This window comes from Xiphophorus maculatus, chromosome 5, assembly GCF_002775205.1.
Source record: "Xiphophorus maculatus strain JP 163 A chromosome 5, X_maculatus-5.0-male, whole genome shotgun sequence".
In the NCBI taxonomy this organism is placed as follows: Eukaryota; Metazoa; Chordata; class Actinopteri; order Cyprinodontiformes; family Poeciliidae; genus Xiphophorus; species Xiphophorus maculatus.
Genome location: NC_036447.1, coordinates 22,162,277 through 22,186,751, shown reverse-complemented (window position 1 = coordinate 22,186,751; position 24,475 = coordinate 22,162,277). Strand labels below are relative to the sequence as shown.

Here is a 24,475-nt window from a genome sequence, read left to right as displayed (position 1 = left end):
TGTCCTTTCTTCCACTTGCGGGCATGACATTTTCTCACTAGTTTGTAAGCATCCTGACACATTTCACAAACTATGCGTTCACTGTTAGTTTCCTTCCTGCTGCCCAGAGCATGGCATGTGCCTGATTAGAGAAGGTGATGACTAAGGCGTGTTATCTTTTTTGTTGTTGTCGCGATTGCGTGCCGTCTACTGCCGTTTGTTCAAACAAAGCAACAACGGCTCGCGTGAGAGGGAGTTTTATTGCCTCACCCTGGTGCCTCACTGAAAAAGTTGAGGTCAGTGTCCTAAAAATATATATATATAGAGAGAGAGAGAGACAAAGTTATGTAGTACAATAAAAAAATATCTACTTATTTGCTTAAAAACCCCCACAGGGATCTGAAAGGATTTACCTGGAGGAGGCTCGTCTTCGGCCCGTGCTGTCCGGCAACCATGGTGGTCTGGTGACAGAAGGAGTCCTGGAAGTGAAGCATGCTGGAAAGTGGCGTCACGTGTGCAACAAGGGATGGGACCTGAGCAGCAGCCGTGTCGTGTGCGGCATGCTGGGGTTTCCGGCAGCTGAGTCGTTTGACCAAAATCCTTACAGGTAAGTATGTGAGAGAGGGCGGCACAGACGAGGTCATGGAAAGAAGGCATCAGCAGAAACTTTTATTTCCTAAAGGTCTATTTTATGAAGAGTGAATGGGAGGTTTACATCACCGCGCAGGTTACAGTCCGTGTCTGGTTTGCTGGTTCAGTCCCCGTGTAGTAGAGGTCAACCGAAGCAGCTGTCATTTGTCCAACCGCACTTGGCATGACATGGCCACGGTGACATTACTAAGGTCCACCTTAGTAATGTCCTGTCCACCAGGTCTGCCTCCCTCATCAACCATGTGGGCCTCGTCTCAGACCTTTAAAATAATTCTTCAAAGCATATAATTAATGTCAGAGTCAGACTGTAAAATTATCATCCTTCTCGTGATGCGTCTTTGTATATGCAGTGCTGCAAAAAACCTTTTGGTTTTTACATGTTTCAGATCATCAAACAAGCTTTTTTATAAGACACACATAATGTATTTCATTTATTAAATAAATATTCAACTCAAACCAGCCCTGTGTGGAAGAGTACTTGCCCCTTAAACCTAATTACTACCTAAGTGCCCATGGGCTGCAGCAACTACCATTTCTGAGGCTTTTAAATCCCTGTGGATGAATTTAGACCCACTCTTCTATGCAAAGTTGTTTTATTTTACATATTTATGTATTTATGGCCCACTTAAGGAGGCCTAGTCAATAGATTTTGACTAGGCCACTCCAAAACCTTCAATTGTTTTGTTATTGATCCATTCAGAGCTCAATTTGTAGGTGTGCTTCTGCCGCTGCATCTCAAAAATATGCTTAAGCTTAAGGTCACAAGCAGATAGCAAGACATTCAGCTTCAGGGGGGCGGGAGGGTTTGTTGTTTTGTTTTTTTTTTGCTATAGAACAGAATTTATTGCTTTAATGATGATGACAAGTGAATGGCATCCTGACGAAGCAAAGCAGCCCCAGATTTAAATTGCTTTGCTTCATTGACTTGTTATCATCATTAAAGCAATAAATTCTGTTCTATATATTTAGAAACAGCAGCAACAGCATCGGTGTCGGTGCGCGTCTTGACCGGTCCGCGGCACTAAAAAAGTTGGGGACCACTGTGCTAAGCTACAGTAGAGCCTGTCATGAAATCTAAGGTTAGTTATCATGGCCTCTGATGATGGAGGGTAAACAGTTTTCCTGCAACAGTAAGTTGTTTCTCTGCCCTTAGCACATTGAGCAGTGTGTACACGAGGGTGACTGACAGCACTAAGACCCTCCCCCTGACTCTGATTAATTGTTTTTGGTGCATTTCTTCAGACACAAACAGTAGTACTTCGAACCTTCTAGATTATCTGTATAATATTATACCGTCAATACATAACGACATTTTGAACAAATATGTAAAAAGCTTTCTTTTTTTTTTTTTTAAGTTACATACCACAGCTTTAATCTTGAACAATGACCTTTTACTTAGGCATGTGAAGTAGGCAAGTATTTAAAAGTTGTCCACATGATCACTTTGCAGCAGTAGCAGAGAACAATAGCTTAGGTGAAAAGAATGTGTTTTCAGGGCAAGATTAGTCATCTGCTGGAAAACTTCAATTTACAGAGTTCATCACAAGTCATGTCTGTGAAACAGCTAACAGAAGAGGCACTCGGATCAGATTAAGCCTTTGTTGGATTCAAAAGCAGTCCAACAAATTAGTTTATAGGTTTTTACGTAATAAGCATATTAAATTTCCTATTTGTTTCCTTCTATTTCACTATTCCAATATAAAAAGTTGAAAATGTGACTAAACCATCAGTGCACAGTAAGAGCCGTGACGAGATTTTTCTGCTCATAACTCTTCTGTTATCCATCAAACCTCAATCATTTGCTCCACTAATAGCACCGAGTGGGTATGTCAATATTTTGATGTGTATAACCCTTTTTAATCTGTCTGCTTTCAAGCTTGAATACCCACTGAGCAGCTACACAAACTTTCAAAGCCCTTAAAAACATACCATCGAAAACCCTAACACCTCACTTACGCCCACATGTTAATACATCCCTAACTATTTCCAAAACCGTGCCCGAGTGCACACACAAATTTGCATGCAAACACACACAGAAGCAAACACTGCCCTCCATGAGTCTGTCTGCCCACAGAGGTCTTTTTAGGGCTCGTCTAACAGGAGGACTGCACTGACCGCCGGTCTGCAAAGTACCATATGTCTCTCCGTGTGAGAGGCCAATAATTACCCCTTGTGACCTGAGGAGCAGAAAACAAGCAGCTTCTCCTCAGCTGCCCCATAAAAACACACCATAAAGTGTCTCATAAAACTATTTGTTTGGATCCGTGCAGCCATCTTGATCAGGATTCTCTGGAAGAAGATCCCGATGGATCTTTTTTGGTATTTAAAAAAAAAAAAAAAAAAAAAGCTAAGCAAACAAACAGACGAGGATGTTGGTTGGATGGTGAGAGAAAATATGTCTGTATTTATTAAGCTCGCCGGTCTATTTGTGCAGTGCTTTTAGGTAAAATAGTAGGAACATCAGTTGTGACCTAGCTGAGTTTTGTAATAAAATTAATGTAATGCCTGCATAACGAGCACATTCCACGAATGCCTCAGAATCACCCAGAGAAACATCACAGATTGTGCCAAAAACCAATCTAGAAGCTTGTATAAAAACTGACTAAGGGAACAAATCGTGTTTGTTTTTGTGTCAACCTCCACCCCATCTGGGAAATGACTGAAGCTAATTTTCTTTTTCCAACGGTAAACATGTGAAAGGGGTTAAGAAGACTTTTTTGTTGTTGTTTTAACCACAGAAGGATCAGAAGCTTCAGGTTAATCAGATACTTGGACTGGACGTCGGAGCAGTTTAGCCAGTCTCTTTTTTCCAGTCTGGAGTCATTCATGTTTGCTTGTTAACCTTTCTTAAACAAAGACAACTTTCTTAAACAAACAAAACCCAAAAGTCATTACATATCTTAAAATCTCACTGCTGTGCTGTAATCTTGCATCAGTCTGAAAGTGACCTGGATTTTCAGGCACTTTAAGAGAGCGCCCTCAAGTGGTAGCATGTAAAATACATAAGTACAGTTGAAGCCAGATATCTACGTACACTGAATAAAAAGACACAAACACATTTTTTTCTCACTGTCTGAAGTTAAATCAGACCAAACCTTTCTAGTTTTAGCTTAGTTAAAATTACTAAAATTATTTATATTTGCTATATGACAGAAAACTTAGCGAGAAAATTCTTTAGAGGTTTTTTTTTTCTTTTGTAGTTTTTCTCAAATTCAAAAGTCTGCATACATTTGCTCAACATACAGGATAATTGTCTCTTAAAATGTATGATTGGATCAAAGTTTTTGGTTTTCTTTCCACAAGCTTCTGATAGACGAACTGGCACAGTTGAGTTAACACACCTGTGAATGTGTTTTAAGGCCACACCTGAAACACACTGCTTTACTGTTTGACACGATGGGAAAGTGAAAAGAAAGAGAATTGTGCAGCTGCACAAGTCTGGTTCATCCTTGGGAACAATTCCAGCATAGACATGATGAGAACGTCTAACCAAAAACGAGGCAGGTTTGAATGTCTTTTGGTCTGAAACGTGCAGACTGACCCCAAAACAAAAGCCAAAGACCTAGAGTAGATGCTGGTTGAAGCTGGTAAAGCAGTTCGTTACCAAAAAGATAATCATTTTTGAGACATGTCCCATGATCTGATGAAACTAAAGTGGAACTGTTTGGACATAATTATCATCATTTGGAGGGAGAACAAGAATGACAATTAGGATGGTGTAGCAAGTTAGGATGAAGGTGGCAGCATCACGTTGTGGTGATGTTTTGCTGCAAGAGGAACTTGGTGCACTTCACAAAATAGATGGCATCATGAGGAAAGAATCTGATGCGGAAATATTGAAGCAACATCTAAAAATATCAACCAGAAAGTAAAAGCTTGAGCATAGATTAGTCCTCCAAATGGACAACAACCCTGAGCATCCAGCCAAAGCGGTTACAACGTGGCATAAGGACAAAGAAGTCAATGTTTTGGTGTGGCCATCACAAAGGAGACGTTGTGGGAAGATCTAAAAAGGTGTGTGTGTGAGTGAGGTGGCCTCCAAAATGGACTCAATTACACAAGTTCTGTCAGGAGAAATGGACCAGAAACTTGTGGAAGAAAACCCAAAATGGTTGACCTAAGTCAAACAGTTTAAAAGACAGCTACCCCGGTTACTGACCAAATGTTGGTAAACTTTTGAATTCAAGAAAAGTTGCAACAACAAAAAAAAATGTAAATATTCCCACCGAATTTTCTGGCATTTAGCAACTAGAAATAATTTTGCTAATTCTAACTAAGCTAAGTCTGATTTAACAACAGAACGAGGGGAAAAAAAGATTTTTTGTCTTTTTATTCAGTGTATGTAAACTGCAGATAACACAAAATAATAGCATATCTAAAAGTAACATAATTTTTATTTGTAGAGGAATCAAAATCCATTTTCATTAGCTTCAAAATTGGGTCCTGCTTTACCTTTTGAGCTTTTTCATATGTATGTATTAGAGCTAATACACTGAATTTGAATAAAATACATAGACGTTTGTGGCCTTACCTTGACAACATATGAAAAAGCTCAAAAGGTACAAGATGACTTGTAAGGAGACTTTACAAGTCAGGACAGGAACCTTGAAGCCAATTATGGTTAAGGTTTATGGTGAGAGTTTGGGTTAGCTGAACAGTAATTTACCTAATTTAGTTTTCAAAAGGTAGGGAAGCGGCTTTGTTGTTTATTACCTTTATTTGACCTGCAGTCACAGACAATAATGCAGTCAATATGTTTACAATGCACAAAAAAAGGTCAGAAAAATACTGCAGGTGGAGAAAAGGTTCATTTGAAATCAGAATGTTTCAGATCAGTGCATATTATCACATCTTCCTTCCCTCTGGTCAAGTGCTTAGTGCAACAAACAACTTTAATTCTGCCAGATGGATCTACTGGACACTCTGTGCTGTCTGCACTTCCCTCTCTTTTCTGGTGTAATGGATCCCTTTGTCTTTGACTGCCAACTTCTCTCATTTCTACAGATGTTTTACTGTCCCGCTTTTTGCTGTGCACACAAAAAAACACTAAATTCATTTCCCAGCTCCATTGTTTCATAACTTTCACAATCTCTTTGAAGCGTACAGTAACTTCATCAGCTTCTCCAATCCAGTTCCATTTCACCCTGATTAAAACCCCGGCCTTCCCGCCTTTTCTGTATTTTATTAAACTCTCTTCTTATGGAAAGAGCATCATTGGGACCCCTTTAAGTTTTCGCCACTCTAGAGAGGGTGGGGATGATGAAGGGTCGTTATGGAGCGAGAATGGAAATCTCCAATGAGCCGATTGTCCCTGAATTTGTGCAGAGGTTTGTAATAACAGGTTATCTTCAGCTTCTTGTGAGTCAGCGTCTCCTTCCACTGTGACTTCTCGTATTGCGTTGTTAGAATTTCATTAAAACCCAATCGAGCTGACGATCCTATGAAATAAGAGAGTCTTCCCCAGACAGCTCTGTTCCCAACCTTTATACAGCTCTTTATTGTTCTCCATTAAAACTCCCAGATCAAGTCAATTTCAATCTGTTCCCAACCCATCACAGAGCGTCCCACAGTTGTTTGGTTCCCAGAAGCTGAAAGACAACTGAAAACCAAAAGTGCTTACTTACTTCTCCCTTTACAGAAAAGATGGACCCTTCCAATAAAAGCTGGAGACATCCGTCTTACATCATATGCTCTGTGTTTCCCAGCATGCTCTCATGGCGTTTGGTTATAGCCTTGACTTTAAAGAGCTTTGTTTACAAGGAGGGAAGCCAGGGGGAGTAGATATGTACGTGCATATTTCCCTGTCTGCTGTGTGTGAACCAACATGCTACTGCTGGACCACAAGGCAGACACTGCCAAGCAGAGCAGGCAATTATATGGGTAGCACTCTCACCCCTCTTCCCCTGCCTCCAAACCATGAACCAACACCCCCACATAGTCTGTCTCTCTTACTTTGATTTATCGCCATGTTGTGTAAGGCTTTAAATGGTGCAAACACGCACACACGCAGAGAAATATGGCTCTCTCACATAATCACGTGCAAACAGATGCTGAAACACACCACTTACGTATAGCTTCGACTCAGCGGATTTCATGTGGCACCTTCCGAGATCCACCCACAACGCTTTTTGCTTTTACTGAGGAAAAAGCAAAAATTGGAAACAACCCCCCTCAACCGCCTCTATAAAATTAATAGGCTAAACTGCAGTACTAATATCCTAAAATACCGCATCTCAAAACCCATTTTCTGACCCAATTTTACTCTTAAACTAGAAATAGATGGAAGCATCTTATCTAGCGCCTGCAGCTGTCCAGCTGTCCACACTGTGCGTGTCAGTTTACTGTTGTTAAATTGGCACTCTTTCTGCAAGCTAAATGCGACAATGTAGTGAAGCTAGCTAAAAATGAGTAGGCGAAATTTTAACCCTCCCTTAGTGGACCCCGCCTGAGCTTTTTACCGTGTGCTCTGTTCTGGCGGAGTTGCTAATTTAACAGCTTTTTTGTGTGTGTATGTGTGTGGTTTCGCAAACTGAAGAGCTGACGGGTCACCTGCTTGGCCGACCGTGACGTTTGCCTCGCTCTTCCTGAGTGTCGCTCTAAGAATGCTGCAGGGTTAAACAATTTAATCGAAACTTTGCCAGAAGTATAGAAATCTAGCAAACTTGTTGCTTCACCTTTTACTCCTCTGTAAGTCAAAGACACAGCACCTGAACCTGGGAATCTCCATCCTCCCGTGGATTACACGGATAGGCTGTTTTTATTATTTAGTATAATTTGTAAAAAAGAAAAAAAGATTTTCAAAAAAAGCCTGTTAGAGCCGATGTTTTTGTGGGCCATGCGCATTATGCACATGCGGCCTGTATTTGTGTGGTTTAGGTTTGTGGGTCAGGTGCAGTGTTAGTACTGTGTGTACCGTCCGATAATATCCTGCAGGCGCCAATAGTCTGGACCATATCTGTATATCTCTGTTTCCAAGTACAACTATACTGAAATACATTTTTGAAACAGCCGTTTAGCAGCACGTGAAATTAGTCTGTTTGTTGTGTTTTTCTTAAAAAGACAAATAATATAGAAATATAACTTTCTTAAGTAGTTTCTAGTTTCCTAGATGTGGTCCTAGCGTGACGCTAAGGAGAGCAGAAAACGCCTGAAACCACACGAAAAAGTTTGTAAAAGTGCACATGGTGTCAGTGTGATCCCACTGGACCCCAAAACTTGTGCGGTCTAAATGACTCCATCTCTTAAGACCAGGGAAGGCTTAATTTAACATTAAGTTTTCCCTCAGAAGTCAAAATCTCTGAAGTTTAATAAAAAAAAAAATTAAATCTCAGGAATATTTAGATAGTGACCGTCATACAGTAAATCTCTTCAAGCTTTCATATACATCTGTAAATGTATTCCTGTAGCCTTTGAATACATAAAACAAAGAGAAATAAATTGTTGCTAGTTTTTGTTAGCATGCTAAAAATTAGCAAGTCAGAGACCACAACAATTATCTTACTGATTTTCTGACTGGAAAGTGGTTACACTGAGATTTGTCAGCATCAAAGGTTTCTAACCATCTCCCAGCTCAAAATCCAATATGGCTGCCACATGTTAGACTAATAGTGAACCTATAAACTTTTTATTTGCACCTTTGATATGATGAATCTCACAAAATCTTTCACCCAGATAATGCTGTATAACATGCTAACCTCTCATTAGCATGTATTGCTAACAGCAATTAGTTCGTCTTTGAGCACAGTTAGCTAATTATCCGACTTGCAACCAGAACATGACCATTTCCAAATGCCTGCTCTGATGTTTGAGCTAGTCACATAATTCTGAAGTGCCTACAATATGAAAATAAATGTTATTTTTACTCATATTTTAAGTTCAGGTACGATCCTCAGAAAACCAAAAGTTTTTCCTTTTTCTGATTCTGCTATGGAATATATGACTCTATGTTTTTTGTCTCTATCTCTTTTAGCTGCTTTTATGCACACACACTCACACACATGCTAAGTAAAGGAAATGACTTCACTTCAGGGCGAAGCTTAGATGAGTAAAGGCAGTAGAATGCTGTTTTCTGGGGCCACTCTGTGATGTCCCTTAAGGATGCATGGTAGTGCGCCAGCGCTGTAACTGTAAAATATTTCTCCGTTGTCCTGGACAATGTCATCACTTATTTGGCTTTAATAAATTGGACTGATTATTTTAACACTGTTTTCTTGGTTATCTGAAACTATTCCTCCTATAAAAAGAAAACAACAAAAAAACAAATACAGTCCGGGTGAAACAATTCTTAATCTGTTTTCTTCATGAACCCATCCAGCCTCAGACGTGTGCAAAATAACTAGGGAAACACTGAAACGCTTGGATTTTCCTGGAGAAGAAATGTCTCTTTCTATTTAGGTTGCTAAATATTTAATTGCATCATGAATCATGAACCAGAATCATCTGGTTGTTCAGTAAATTCTAAATTCAGCTCTCTGACTGACTTTGTTCATTCATAAAGAGTCAGTCACATGGCACCTGTCTGTGGCTACGCAGGCTGACCCGAGCGGTCAGCTACAATGTTTCTCTGCACGGGAGCAAGTCCAAACGTACGTGGCCCCGTTTTGTTTAAACACTGCTGCCCCTGTTGGATGAGACCCTTGCTGAAGGAAACTAGACACAGTTTAAAGATTCCTGTTGGTTTTGGCAGGCATCTGCAAAAACTCTGCAGAGATTGACATGCAGCGGTTGGAGTCAGACAATTTTTATTAGCCCCTGTCGGCGACCCGTTTTGCTCTATTCATAACTTCTGTTTTCATTGCATGGTTTTCTCAAATCAGAAATTCACTGTGGACATATAGACAAACAGTGAGGCAAGATGACAAATAAACCCTAGAACTAGTAGGTCCAACAAAATGAAATGAAAGGAATGAAAGGAATTTTTTTTTTAAAAGTCTAACGGTTCAACTAAATCGAAAATCTAAATTTCTGTTTCTAACATTAGGTATTTCTGAGAGGTGCTCTTTGATCATGCTTTGCCTCCTTCTTGTTTGTAATTTCACCCTGTTTATTCAAAATTTAATGGACCACATTGCACAAAAGGACTGGAGAAAATGATCCCTGAGAAAGAGGGACCGTGGGAACATATTGGACTGTGGGATTGCTCAGTATGTTTAACGTAAAGCTACATTGTTACATTGTTGGTTAAAAAAAAAATACTCTCTTCTCTGTCCTTCAGGAAACTATGGGACTCTAAGATTGCAGATTCCTCATCAAGGTAAGATCAAAGTTTACTCCTTGAAATAAATTAGTACATTTAGCTCAATCTAGAGATTTGATTTAAACTCAGTTATTGATGCACTTCATACATCACTTTGTCTCTTTCCCAGGCTGAGATCCCAGATCACTAAGAAGGCTTACTGGGTGGAGAAGGTGCAGTGTCAGGGTCTGGAGGTGTCCTTAGCGCAGTGTCCCGCACAGCTGTCCCTCCCCAGGAGTGATGTCCCATGCAAGGGGGGCATGCACGCGGTGGTCCGCTGCGTCCCTGGATTCCCGTTCGAGCGTTTCGGCAGAGCTCCCGCTCCACCTTCTGTCACGGTTAGTGTGGAAAACTGAAGCAAATATATGAAGGGTTGAACTTAAACATCACAGTGAGGCAGTTTGGCCATCTGCGAAGCTCGTCCGTTTAATAAACATTTGGAGACAAGTAAAATTGAGGAAATTCCAGTATTTAAACTTGTTGTAATTTTTTAATAGGTTTAGCTAATTGAAATGATTTTCCAGCTTCCTTTCTTCTGCAAAAGTTAAAGTTTTACAGAATAAGCAAAGAGCGGTGTTAATGAATTTTCCATTTTATATTGAAATAATAATGCGGCACCTACCATCTTCAAAGACATGTTTCAATTCACCACTATGGGTTCGTCAGGTTTTAAATAATATTAACGAGGAGAATTCACTTTAAATGAACTCAAACAGCTATGTCTGAGCTTACATAATTTGTTGCATTTTTTTCAAAAGATAACGCATTTTACACTCTTAGGTGGGACCAGTTAACTTTTTTCAATTGTGTCCTGTTTAGAAAATGTCTCATGCTGCTATTTATGTTTGTTGTTTTAAGATAATTGATGGTTTAGGATCTAAGATTATATCCTATATGCTGTAAATCACTTTGTGCCCTCATTTAGTATAAATCTAGATCAATTGGTCCCAGAGACAAAAGCTGAAGTCCAGTTGAAGTCAAACTGGACTTAAAATTCAGCATTTGCACTCACTGTTTTATGAACCTGTACACCGTTGTCATGCCAGCAATCAGGAGGTGATTTATTTGTATGTTAGTTTTTAACTATGAATCAGTGATAGTTAAAAACTATCATTGTATTGTAGATATTGTAGATTTTTATAGGTGTAACCAGGTAGCAACTCTGACAGTCAACAATTTTCTTGGTTGGTTCTATTCTCAAGTCATGTTTCTGACAGGAAGATTGTTGGCGTCCCGCCTCCCTCCTCCGTTTAGCATGTAAATATTCACCTTTTTGTAAAAGCAAAGCAAACATGACGCTAGCTTAAAGGTTAAAGAATGTTCATTTGCATTAACCACTTTGGTTTCGTCTTCTCTTGGTGTTGCATTTAGCCTGTGGTACAAACTGATATGGATTTATACTAAATGAATAAATTAAATGACTTGTCTCTGGCTGGTAAGATATTATCTGCTCACAGTATTTCGACAGAACCCCAGGTCAAAGACTCTGACCTATCCCCTTTACTGACACCTTTTATGAAACTGTTGCGAATGAAAACGGCATAGTGGCTTGTGAAAAAAATATGACGACCGAAATCTAGTTTGTCATTCGGTTTAATTGTCTGGAAATGATTTCTTCTAGCCTCTGGTCCGTCTGAAGGCCGGGCCCCGTCTCGGAGAGGGCCGCGTCGAGGTCATGAAAGAGGGAAAGTGGGGCACGGTGTGTGACCACCTGTGGGACCTGAACGCAGCCAGCGTGGTCTGCAGAGAACTGGGCTTTGGCTCGGCTAAGGAGGCGCTCACCAGGGCTCAACTCGGACAGGGTAAGCAATAACAATAGACGCTTTAACCTGTACATTCAAAATGCGGTTTGAGGTTTTTCTGATGCTTTCTGAGGTACATTTCACTCTCTTCCTCTTTTTTGGGGGCTGAGGGTTAGGCTGGCTCAGTTATCTCTTTAATGTCAAAACTGACCTACATTCCTCCTGCATCTATAGCAGGAACAGAGTAACAGACTGATTTAGACTAAACACCTCACAGTGCAACTGAGTGTTCCTTAAGCTCGCTCCTCCATCTCCACGCACTTTTGAAGACAAATAAACGCGGTGGGAATGATTACAGCTTGATGTCTGCTGATTGTTGAGGAACTCTCCCCGTGACCAATTATATAAAATGTAAACTAAACTAGGAGGGTCAGGGCAGCAAAAAAAAGAAAAAAAAACGACATGCGTTGTTGTCAAAATAAACTCGTTGGTTGAGAAAAGCTTGCGCCCCTTTGAAACCGGGACGTCAGGCAATCAGTGGCGAGCCGGAGCAAACATTCGGACGTAATTTATTTTGGGTTGAGCTTTTGTTGTGGGTGAGAAAATGCATCCTCCGAGCCGGCTGTCGTGGAGTCGAGCTTTGCTGTTTTTTTTCTCCTGCAAACAGCAGTGAGACCCCACTTTCTCACACTCGTTTCAAGTGGTTCTTCTTGCCGTACTTCTTGCAGTCAGTCTGTAATCACATTCATTTCCTCCCATTATCTTTCTGCCCAAACGAGCACTCAGCATGTCCTTTAATAGACTGGGTGAATATCCTTCTGTCTACTTTCCTTAATGAAATAATTCCTGGAAAGCATGTGCGTGCTGCTTTAAATGCTGTTTTGAAACTAGGTGGCATGGTCAGGGTGTCGGAACGGAGCGACGTGGCTTCACGCGTCTCGAGCTTTTTTTCTAATCTATAAGAGTTAACGTAAAGACGGGGCTGTAAAGTCAGCGGAGACGACCTGACGCTACACACTCGATGACATCATCAGCTTTAAAAGCCTAATTACAGGGCTTTAAGGGACTCCTGCCTGGGCCTCGCACACCTACACAAACAGACTTGCTAAGAGGTTTTGCTAGTTTTTTTTTTTTTGTTTGTTTGTTTTTTTGCAATTTGGGATTTATTTTGGTTCTAAGAAGCAGAGAGTTCTAAGACTCAGAGCCACATCAGACATTCATTTGTGTTTGCAGAGCCATTTCAGGGTCTTTCATGTACACTCCAAATGGGTCCAAGGTGTTCTGAATCACTAAACAGAGTTTGACTTAAGGACCTTGTTGACTCCTACTAATCACCACGCTTACCCTGACATTCCCTCTATTTCATTATTTCATCATTTTAGGTTGTGCAGCTCGCATAGCCAGTGATGTAGCTTGCAATATAGATAAAGTTTTTCTGTTCTAGCCAATAAATCCTGCAGCTTTCATTTTTACTTTACCCTAAAACCGAACATAATTTTTGACACCATTATTTACAAGACCTCTTCTAGTTTGACAAAGTTAGTACCTTCCACAAAATCACTGCCTCATTGAAAGAGTTCCTACATACAGTGCAGACCAAAAGTTTGGACACACCTTGTTATTCCATGTTTTCATGACTATTGTCATTGTAGATTCACACTGAAGGCATCAAAACTATGAATAACACATGTGGAAATATGCACTAAACAAAAAATAGCCCTTATATTCTAGTTTCTTCAAAGTAACAACCTTTTGCTGTGATTACTGCTTTGCACACACTCTGCATTTTCTTGATGAGCTTCAAAAGGTCGTCACCTGAAATGGTTTTCACTTCATAGGTGTGCCCTGTCAGGTTAATAAGTGGGATTTCTTGCCTTATAAATAGTCATGAAAATAAAGAAAACCCATTGAATTAGAAGATGTGTCCAAACTTTTGGTCTGTACTGTATATTTTACACCAGGGGTGTTCAAAGTGTGGCCCAGGGGCCATTTGTGGCCCTCTGGAAGATTTTGTTGACCCCCGCCAACCACAATTCAGGAATGAAGAGAATTCGTCCTGCAGGCTCAAGTGCTTGATGCAACTAAACAGTTATTTTTCTTTTTAGGGTGTGATTTTCACAGACAACATTAAAATTCAGAAAATATTTTCTTATGGTACAACACAAAGTATTTTGCTTTAATTCTTCCAATTAAATTGATCAAACTTGGCTAAATAGACAAATGCTGACCCTTGTCATACAAAGGACAAAAACAAGCATAAAGAAGAAGACAGTGGACGTGAGAAATGCTGGGAAATTATTTGCCTGTCTTTTGATTGATGTTTTTGATCAATGATAATTATTGCAGAGATAGAAATAGCAAATAGCTTAAAAAGAAATGCATTCTTTCCAGTTTTATTAATATATACATATTGTGTCCCTTAATGATTTATGGCCCTCATAGCAAAAAAAAAAACTATTTTACAAAACAGTTTTAGAAATAATACAATTGTTTAAGGTCTTCTGGCATTTTTTGTTTTTTAAGTCAAACAAAATGCATCTGTTTTGCTTATTATAGGTTTTTGACCATAAGCAGTTGTGATTTAAAAAAAGCAGTAGATGTAAGCAGTTTAAAGCAATATTTTTTTTTCTTGTATTAGGCATTGATGTTCTCCTCCCAGGACCTCAAACACCTTCGCAAACCTAGACGTGCTGACAAACTTTCCGTTATTTTGCAATTTGGCATCTGTTTGGCTTCTAGAAAGCAGAGTCCCGAGTTTCAGAACCACATCAGAAGTCCAGAAGGCATTTGAGCTTTTAATGGACATTGTGTTTGCAAAGCTAATTTGGAGCCTTTTATGTGTGTGCTTGTGCAGGACCAAGTCTGCATGAGGTGAAGAAGAGAGTTTGATTTGGACATATTTTACCTACCACTGACTGTTCCCTTCACACTCGTGTCCCTTTTTTCATCATCAGTGTTTGATTGTTTGTGTGTTTTGCATCAAATACAAATAAAATCCGCAGATAATTTCTTACTTTACTTGAGTTTATAACCAAATGCATGACACTTAGGAGGAAGTGTGCTTTGTTGAAATGCTTAAAATAGTGCAAGTTTGGTTTTTTGAGAAGCTGATACTGGCTGAGTAGATGATAGGACTTATTTTAATGAATACCTTCGAATCTCGTGCTTCTTAAATTAAAAAAATAAATACTTTAAATAAAATAAGCATTGTTACTATAAGTTATTTTGCGCTTAATTTGGAGAGTGGATAAAATACTAAACTTGTTAGAGGAAATAGAGTGGATATAAGAAAGTGCATACACACTGTCAAAAATGCCAAGATAAATAATTTTATAACTTTTTCCAGTTTTTATGTGACCCCATAACTTGTAACAAGTTTACTGAACATTAAACTGAAATCTCTTAGAACCAAAATAAAATAACTAAAATAATCTGGTTGCATAAGCAAACACACGCTCTTAAAAACCTGCGATGTGGCTATTTTCAGCATTGCCCACATTCAAGTTGGTGTTAAATAGAAGTCAGCATGTACTTGCCATCAGTATAAATGCCTCTAAATACTTACAAATGAAATTCAGCTTTTTGAGCTAAGCTTTTTCCTACACCGCCTCTCTCGGCAAAACAATAGTTTACGGAGTCGTCCAGAGCATCAAAGGGATTTCTTTCTGAAAAGTGCGAGTCAGCTAGACGAGCACAAAGGACTTTTTAGCTGCATTATACACACCAAGGAAATAGCGAAGTGTCATCATCAATTTGAGAAAACATTGTTGCAACACAGACATTACAAAAACTGCAGCAACATTAAAGGATCTGCAGGAAAGTTTGCCAAGTTATGAGTCAGGAGGTTGGGTGGCAAAATATAAACCTTTTCTTACAAAGAAATATGGTTAGAGCTTGGTAAAATAATAAAAAAAATAATAATAATAATTTGCTAAAGCAAGAGAAAAGTCTACCAAAGGCTTGCTGGAAAATGTATTATGGTCTGAAGAAAACAAAGTCGAGCTTTTTGGCAATAATTTCACAAGGTTTGATGGACACAGGGGCGGGATGGGGTTGACATTCAGCCCAGGAGTTTGGTTTGGAGAGGCCTTTTATCCAATTACACAGTGGATGAAAGTGGAACCATAATTTTAAAATAACTTTATTATAATAACACTAAGTTGTTGTTTTTTTGTTTGTTCGTGTTTTTTTTTTTTTTTCAAAAATCAAAACTACTGTGTGTATGTATTTAATAACAAAATGAAAAATAAAAAAATCAGTCAGCAAAAATGTACTATGTAAGCAGCTTATAAAAATCAAAGCAAATGGCAGGGAACAAAAAGACAGCCTCCGAAGCTATTCTATTAAATTACAAAGAAAAAATTTATATATTTTTTTAGATTGCTTAGAAAGCTGTGGTTTTGGACCACAACCCTTTGATTTTAAGAGTTGAATATAATCCCCAGGAAACACGTAACGCCAGCCCCGTCCTGCACCTCTACCTGGCTCTTCTTCTGATAGATTCTGACCCACTTTCTTGATTCTTCTCCTTCTCCACCTCTTTCTACATCCACATCCGTATCCATTTTTTTCTCCTCACTCCTTCTCTGACAGGTGTTATGGTGTCCCTCATTTACAACTCCACGACCGCAGCTGGCACAATGACCAACTGTAGAGCACCAGTCACAGTGTTGTTACAACACAAATACAGTCAACTAAACACACAGGAAGTGAATTACTGACTGTATTTGTAATTTTCTTGAGCTTGTAAAAAAAAAAAAGAAAGCTTTATATTAATGGGGAAAAAACACCAAAACAACTGGATATGTAGTCTGTATATTTAGATATTATCCTTTTCACTTTGAACTCAGACTTTTTCTTAAAATGTTTTCTTTTGCGATAAAGCAAAGTGTGCCCTTTTCTGGTCTCCTAGTATTGATTGATTTGAACTGATCAAGCAGATTAATGTATTAATGCACGTGTGTCGTAGCATTGCTGATAGGCTGCCTTTAATGTTCCCTGAAGGCATTAAAAACACAAACACTTAAAGAAAATGCTTGCTAACCTGCTGTAGTCGTGCTGCTTGGTCCCTTGTTATCGCTCATCTTGGTCCATCCATCAAAATGTTGGCTAATTTGCGTCCTATCATTAACGTTTTCGGATTTTTTCTCTCTCATAAATGCTTAGTTCTTCCAATCTCTAACCAGCTCGTATCTCCAATTAGTTTGCAAAATATCAAACTCACCCAGCCTGACGTTTCACCGCCTATGAAGCGCCAGAATAGCTCCGGATGTATGGCAGGCCGTTTTATCGTAAAATCGGTTTCGTGTGACCATTCTACATATCTCAAAATGTGTATTGACTAGACACAACTACATTTTGACATTTTTCTGGATGGTTATTTAAGATCTGAATTAAGAATTGTGCGTAAGTCCCCTTGTGGTGCCACTGAGCTGTCCAAACAGTTGCCTGCATAATTTTGAGGGGGGTTTTTTTGCACAAAAATGTCAGAAAATGCCAGAATGTAGAAAGAGTTCAGCTGAATAGGATATGTGGACCATGCAAACTTTGTGAACTTGAAGACTGCTTCAGAAATCTTTTTTATGCAATACGTTTGTAATGTGATGGAACTATTTTATGTGTAAGGTCTTCTGACACCATGTAGTGTTATGCGGAGTCAAGGATGTCACTGGTATTGCGTTTGAACTACCCTTGAATGTCAGACAGGCCTCCTCTTGTTCTGTTTTGTTTTTAAATGTTTGGAAAACCACACCTTTATTCATTGGCACCTTAAAATACACCTGTCATGTACCTTTAGTATGTTTGTCTTGTTTTTTGTTTTTTTTTCTTTTTTACATATTTCTGTTTTAATGTTAAGCACTTTGGCTAACCTAGTGGTTTTCTAAAATGTTCTGTAGAAATAAAGATTCAGAGCACATAAAGTTTAGACATTTTAAATTTGAGGACAAAGTTAAGCATGAGAAAAACTCATTTTCTCATCTCAGGCATGGCTTGTCATTTATTATTAGTCATTATTTCAAGTTGTGGTCACTGTCATTTTCAACCCCATTATGGACATTATTAGTATTGTCGTTTCTACATGAATATGAACTTGTTTTATTTGCATTATTTGAGGTCTGAAAGCGCTGCATCTTTTTTTGTTATTTTGACCATTTCTCATTTTCTGCAAATAAATACAATTTTTTTTTTTATTATTTTGGAGACATGTTGTCAGTAGTTCATAGAATAAAAGAACAATGTTCATTTTACTCAAACATTTACCTATGAGGAGTAAAATCTGAGAAATTGATCATTTTAAGTAAACTCTTAATTGTTGTTTTCCAGAGCTGTATATTTGCACTACCCTAAGCAGCGTTGTAGTTTGCATGTGAACTCTATCTTGTCTCTCTGCCTCTCCTCCTCAGGTACTGGTCCCATCCACATGAACAGCGTCCAGTGCACAGGCAGAGAGAGGTCTATCATGGATTGTGTCTACAAACAAGTACCACTTTACACCTGCAAACACACCCAAGATGTGGCTGTCCGCTGCAACGTCCCCAACACCGGCATCCAGACAACCGTGAGATGAGCGCACAAAGACACATCTTTATGTTCAAAGTACATGAGTGAGTGTCTCTGCTCTGAAACTGCGACGCTCGTTCCTCCCTGCGGATCCAGATTCGTCTGGCAGGCGGAAGGGACCGTGGAGAGGGCCGTGTGGAGGTGCTGATGGAGGTCGGAGGAGCAATGCGCTGGGGCTCGATTTGCAGCGAGAACTTTGGCCTCAGCGAGGCCATGGTGGTCTGCCGACAGCTCGGCTTGGGATTCGCCTCCAGAGCTCATGAGGTGAATTCTGGTCGTTTTCTTTTTCTGTCTGTGAACTTTTGTTCTTTGTGTGTTTCTCCTCTCTCTCTCTCTCTTTCTCTTTCTCTTTCTCGCCATCCTGCTGTTTGTATGACTGTGCTGTGTTATTACTGAGGCCTGCAGTAATTACAGGCTTCTCAAACGTCCACTTCCAGTGCGCTGAAAATAAAAGAGGGAAAGTGAAGTGAAGAGAGATCGGAAGAGGGGGGGGGGAAGAGGGGAATTCACAGAGCAAACAAACTGAAAATAGAACGGTGCATGGAAACGGCAGACTGAGTGTGTTTTTTGGGGGGAAAGCTGCTTGGAACATTTAACAAGCAGTTTTCAAATTGTGAATAAGAGTGGAAAATGTGATAATGTGTACTGATAGTGCCCATAAAAAAATGTGTTCTGGTGTTTATAGTAGAGCCTACTGTGTTGTGCTTCTCTGCAATAAATTCTTCCTAATTGTCCCACGTTGTTTTTCCAGAAGGGCTTAAGCATCTAATTATTTTTGTGCTTGAATGTGCTCCGTGTTTTCAGGAGACCTGGTTCTGGCCGGGATCCTCCGACGCCAGGGATGTGCTGCTGAGTGGGACTCACTGCGTGGGCACGGAGATGTCCATCCAGCAGTGTCGCAGGAACGGTCAGGTCTACTGTCCCCGAGGGGGAGACGGCAGGGCTGCCGGAGTGACATGTGTGGAGAGTGAGTCCAAACCCAGCGACTTAATTTGTAGCAAAAAAGATGGTTAAATAAAATTCTAGCAAATGCTACACTGCAATAGTTTATTTACAGGCTTTGTGGGGATCTAGTATTATGTGAAACTGGTATTTCTGCTTCGCAGCTGTTTGTCTCCACTTGCTGGGAAAGTCTTCATTTAAAACCACACTATAAATCTATCCCACAAGTCTGCCACTTTTCTTATTTTTTGATCTTGAAAGGAGATGCACCAATCAGAATTTCGGAGCTGATTTCTGTTCTCGTGCTGATACCAATTTCAGCCATTATGCACAGTGAGAACACAAGCAATGGAGCCAGATGTGTGTGAGGGACCTGCACACACAAAACAGGGAGTAAAACAAAGTCAAAATCATATTTTAAACTCTCTCTAGCAACTTATTTGACCACCTGGCCTAGCATGGCTAGCATTACCAAAAGTGTCCCTGTGTGTACTGTAGAAAACGTCTCCCTACATTAAGTCTTGGATTTCCAAAAGGCTCCCAATGTCCAGGACAGTTCTGCAAAGTCAATCACTCGTAAGACAGAGAAACATTTCTGTACTCCATTCATATCTGCTGACAGTCTGGCTCTCGCTCATCCTCTTGCCGCCATGTTTCAACACGTCTTAAAAACATAATTTTCTTTTAAATGGCGTCTTTCTCGTCTGCGCTTTATCTGACTTCATCAGTGCCTCGGTGATTCAAAGTTGCGACCTGAGCCAGTTAGAGCTTAGTATGGTGCATTCACTGACCTGCTGTCAGTGTAAAGAGTGACCGCTCTCTATGTAAAGAGCAGCGGTCCAAAGAGTGCATGGTCAATTAAACTTTCATGTTTGATTTTTTTTTACATTTTGGTTGACTTTGGACCCTACCACAACTCACAGTCAAACATCAACATACAATACCATTTATTTGTATTAAATCAACATCAACAATCAAAAAATAATAATTGTTCGGTGATATTAATAACGGTAACCAGTCTTGCCCTGGTGCCGGTCTGATTTCTGCTGGGAGGAACTGCTAAATGACAGCTGGGTTTGCCTGTGAGCACCTTTTAAGAGGCTGAGGTGATAAGCCAATTGTACTGCCAGAATTTTAAGAGCGATCCATCTTTTAATTTTATTATCTTATTTTGAGCCGCCGTAAAGCTTTTACTGGTGTGGTCTGGCTGCCCCTTGAAAGATTTTCTGGGGGCGCTACCGGTCAGAGCCTCCAAAACTCTCCACTAACACCAGAAAAAGTCACTAATTGTGTGTTAGAAGCTATTTAAGTATAGCAACAATCTTTCTGAGATGACCACACTATGCACGCTGTTAATCCTTGCTGAAAGTTCTTCCCTCTTGAAGTTTGAACGAACTGCAACCAGTTTTAACATGTCTTAGAAAATGCAGTTTTCTTTCAAACAGCTTAATCAACATATCTGCTTTCTGTGGCTTCACCTTAAACACCAAAAACAGCCCATATTGTCATCTTCTGATTGCAACAGCTTGGACTTTGAGCGTTGATGTTACCACAACCTGGTAGCCTTATTATGGTGCATATACTGAAATGGACATTTTTAGTTTCCAACCCGCTGTTAACACTTCAGGGTCCAGTAGGCTGAAAATCCTCCAGTTCCTGACACCAGCGGATTCCCAGCGGCTGGGAATTTTATTCCACATTACTCCATCAGGTGGTGGATATTATATTCACAACAGCGGGATAAGAATGGAAACTTTTCTTCAAATTTTGACCAATCTTAACCTCTTGAATTTGTTGAGATCATTCACAGGCAGAAAATCGGACACCACAGTCTGTCAACACATGAATGAACTTCAACTCCAACGTATCATCTGGTGTTGTGTGTCAGTGTGGCAAACTAGAAAATGGGGGGAAAAAACTGTGGATGTGGAAACTGGTTATTTTAACTTTAGAAACTCTCCTTCCTTATGTTTGCTGTAACGAAGACAAGGAAGCAAACACAGACTATATACTGTACATACAAATATGAACTTTTTTTAAGCAGCTAAGCACAAGATTGAATGTCTTCTTGTTTTGAACCTGAATGATTTCCTGCAGCCGCTCCGGACCTTGTGGTGGACGCCCAGCTCGTCCAGGAGTCGGCCTACCTGGAGGACCGGCCTCTTCACCTGCTGACCTGCGCCAACGAGGAGAACTGCCTGTCCTCCTCCGCCGCCAGGATGAACTGGCCCTACGGACATCGCAGACTGTTGCGCTTCTCCTCCCGCATCATGAACATGGGACTGGCTGACTTCAGACCGCGAGCCACCAGGGAGAGTTGGGTCTGGCATCAGTGTCACAGGTGAGGATGGGAGGGAGGCTCCCAGAGTTCGTATTTTAAGAGATGCTTCAATTCTCCGACGAATATTTAGATTTGAATTTAAAAAAGGTACCGTTTAATGTGAAGGGGAGGTTTGTTGACAGGACAACCTCAAGTTGTGCACGCCACAAATCTGGTCCTTAAGCTAAAGTGGCAAGAAAACAAAAGGTTATTGTTGGAAGAAACGTTATGAAAGAACATAATGTCTGGTCGGATGAGACCAAAATGTTACCACCGTGGCCTGGTTTGGTGTGGCTGAAAACATGGCGAAACATGGTGGTGGTGGCGGCATCATGGGGGCAGGTAAACAGGTCAGAGTTAATGGGAAGATGAACAGAGCTAAAAACATGTCAATCCTGTTAGAGGCTACCAGAGGCAATGACACAGCCTGGGCTACAAGTGAATGGTTTAGATCAATACACATTCATATGTTAGAATGGCCCAGTCAAAGTCCAGACCTCAATCCAACTGAGAATCTGTGGCACAAGTTCACAATTACCGGTCTACAAAGTGATTAGTCATGGGGGCGATTGAACACGTTAAAGTCTGTGGTCTTAACCATCCAGGATAAGCAGCAGAAGTGTGTTGCTCTGAGGCTTTACGAGCTGCACACGATTCTGGACAGATTCCAAACTAAACCTCTGCCGTCTTACATGAATAGCAAACACAAGGTTTAGAAAGTGAAATGAGATCCTTGAGTGCAGCATAAAATAGACTGCTGTCTATAAATAGTAATCACCCTTTAAACGCCTGTCACTTAACAAACACAGATAAAGTTTACTATGAGCATCCTTGTTTCTGGCTAACCCTGTTGTCACAGTCGTGACCAGGACCTACGTCACAGACGCCTGGGTCCTTATCACAGCAGCTGTGGTTCTGTGTCCTAGAACAAGGAGGACGACCACAACCCAATTGCTACCTTCGCCACCAGCAAACACAGGGTTTCACTTGCAGTTTTGGTAACCTTTTGCTTTGGGTATTGCTCTACGAGGCAAAGAAACACAACTGGAAAGTGAAATCTTCCCTTTTCCCAGGAGGCTTTCCCAGCTGTTCATCACGCCCGTCTGACAGCTGCAGGGAACCGTAGCCGCTTTTATGGCGGTCATATTTCATACTAATATAAAATCAAAAGACTGAAAAAGAAACACAAGGATTGTTTTTATGAAGGCTGTTCTGAGTTCCTTTCATAACTGTGTTTTTTTGTTTTTTTTTCGTGTTTGTTTCTTCCATGCATTGCTTCCAGACACTACCACAGCATCGAGGTGTTCACCCACTACGATCTGCTCACCCTCAACGGCACTAAGGTGGCTGAAGGTCACAAGGCCAGCTTCTGCCTGGAGGACACCTACTGCCCCGATGGTGAGAAAAAAAAAAAACCCTTCTGTGACGGTGGTCCAGATTAAGAGTTCTTTGGTCTTTTTTTAAGCTCTCTCCGTTATTTCTGGGTCACTCCTTTTTCATTCCCTTTCGCTCCTTGTACGTTATTACATATTTTCCATTGAGAGAGGACAAGTAAAGAAGTGACGGGTCTAGGTGGTCCTCCTCTTTGTGCTGAGTTTGGAGCAAACAACTCTTTGGGAATTTCCAACTATTTTCTTCTGTGTTTGTCAAACTTGCAGGCTGTCTAAATAGGACAAAGGTATTTAGATAGAAAATGAAACAAATGCGTAATTGTGACAAATGGATCATTACAACGTGCCCCAAGATCTGCTTTAAAAACTATTCTTTGCAAAGCTGTCTGGTATTTGATGCCAAATCACTGGTTTATCCCTTGAGGCTAAAAGCTTTTTATGTGTGAAATAATTACATGTCAGAGTTAGGGAAACGGGAAAAAAAAGGACATCAAAAGAAGATCTTAAAAGTAAAGTTGTCTAGAGAACTATTGTTCAAAGCCACTTCAAAAGATAACGAAGGTTTGGGGGAGAAAACAGCGATTAAACACAAGACAGCTTATATATCATCTATACAGTAAAGACCAAATTGCTACAAAGAGAAAAAAACAGCATTATACTCATTATGTGCCGGTAAATCTTTCATTGACTGTAGATGGTTTTTATTCTTTAAAAAGACACACCAATTATATCCGGTATTTTTAACCCACAGTGACTACCATGAGAAATGTTGCACCACATAGATGTAACATATATGATGTCCCATATTTGTATTTTCTACCCCTGCAGGTATCCATAAGCGATACGCTTGCTACAACTGGGGCCAGCAGGGCATCTCCGTGGGCTGCTGGGACACGTACCGCCATGACATCGACTGCCAGTGGGTGGACATCACAGATGTTCGACCTGGTGACTACATCTTTCAGGTCAGTCCGGTTAGAAAAGTACACAAAACAGCATTCTGGGAATCACCAGTTTGGGGAAAATCTGGGGTTTTATTTTTGGTACAAAAGAGCATGAAGGAAATCTGTATTTTCCTACATTTCCTGTTCCTTTCTCCATCCATCCATCCATCCTCTCTGCATTCATTACCTCTGTGGAAATGAATGCAGTCGTTCAGCAGTTAATTTGCGTGTTTGCACGTTCAAAATGGGTGGCAAAAAAAAACAGAAAACAGGTGTACTGTGAAAACTGTGAAAATCCTTATTTTTAATCTTCTTGCTGAAACGTCATCAGTGATTTCGGTGGCGAGGTCCCGTGTCGGGCAAGAAAGTGGTGGTGGGGGCGAAAAGTAAAGCGAGCATTTTGTGTTTCGACATCTCAAGGCACACATGAGATAAAAGCTGCGATAAAAGGCTGTAATTTTCTCTAAATGGCTCTTGGCTGGCCCTCCAGTCAGTCAGGTGTACAGCAGAAACGCAGTCTTAAGGGTGTGTGCGTGTTTAAGAAAAGTAAATTTAGTCTAGATTTATATAGAAAGCAGACCTACTGTTAGTCCGCCCTTTATAGAGAGAACAAACCTAGTGGCGGAGGAAAAGCTCAGTCAGCACATTACAGGTTGAAACGTGAGCTCGTCCACATCTGCGCCGAGACATCCGATCTGCTGCGGTGACCT

At 40.3% G+C, this 24,475-nt stretch overlaps 1 protein-coding gene across 1 annotated transcript in view; it reads left to right on the top strand.

Moving 5' to 3' along the window:
• The window catches only part of LOC102226833 (lysyl oxidase homolog 4-like), a 31,725-nt gene that overhangs the window by 3,423 nt on the left and 3,827 nt on the right, over nucleotides 1-24,475 (top strand). The window contains exons 4-13 of the mRNA XM_023334646.1: nucleotides 375-586; nucleotides 9,845-9,883; nucleotides 9,996-10,203; nucleotides 11,487-11,667; nucleotides 18,012-18,166; nucleotides 18,265-18,432; nucleotides 18,973-19,135; nucleotides 21,208-21,451; nucleotides 22,713-22,828; nucleotides 23,650-23,786. Of these exons, the coding sequence (XP_023190414.1) occupies nucleotides 375-586; nucleotides 9,845-9,883; nucleotides 9,996-10,203; nucleotides 11,487-11,667; nucleotides 18,012-18,166; nucleotides 18,265-18,432; nucleotides 18,973-19,135; nucleotides 21,208-21,451; nucleotides 22,713-22,828; nucleotides 23,650-23,786 (1,623 nt within the window). The remainder of the gene's footprint in view (nucleotides 1-374; nucleotides 587-9,844; nucleotides 9,884-9,995; nucleotides 10,204-11,486; nucleotides 11,668-18,011; nucleotides 18,167-18,264; nucleotides 18,433-18,972; nucleotides 19,136-21,207; nucleotides 21,452-22,712; nucleotides 22,829-23,649; nucleotides 23,787-24,475) is intronic.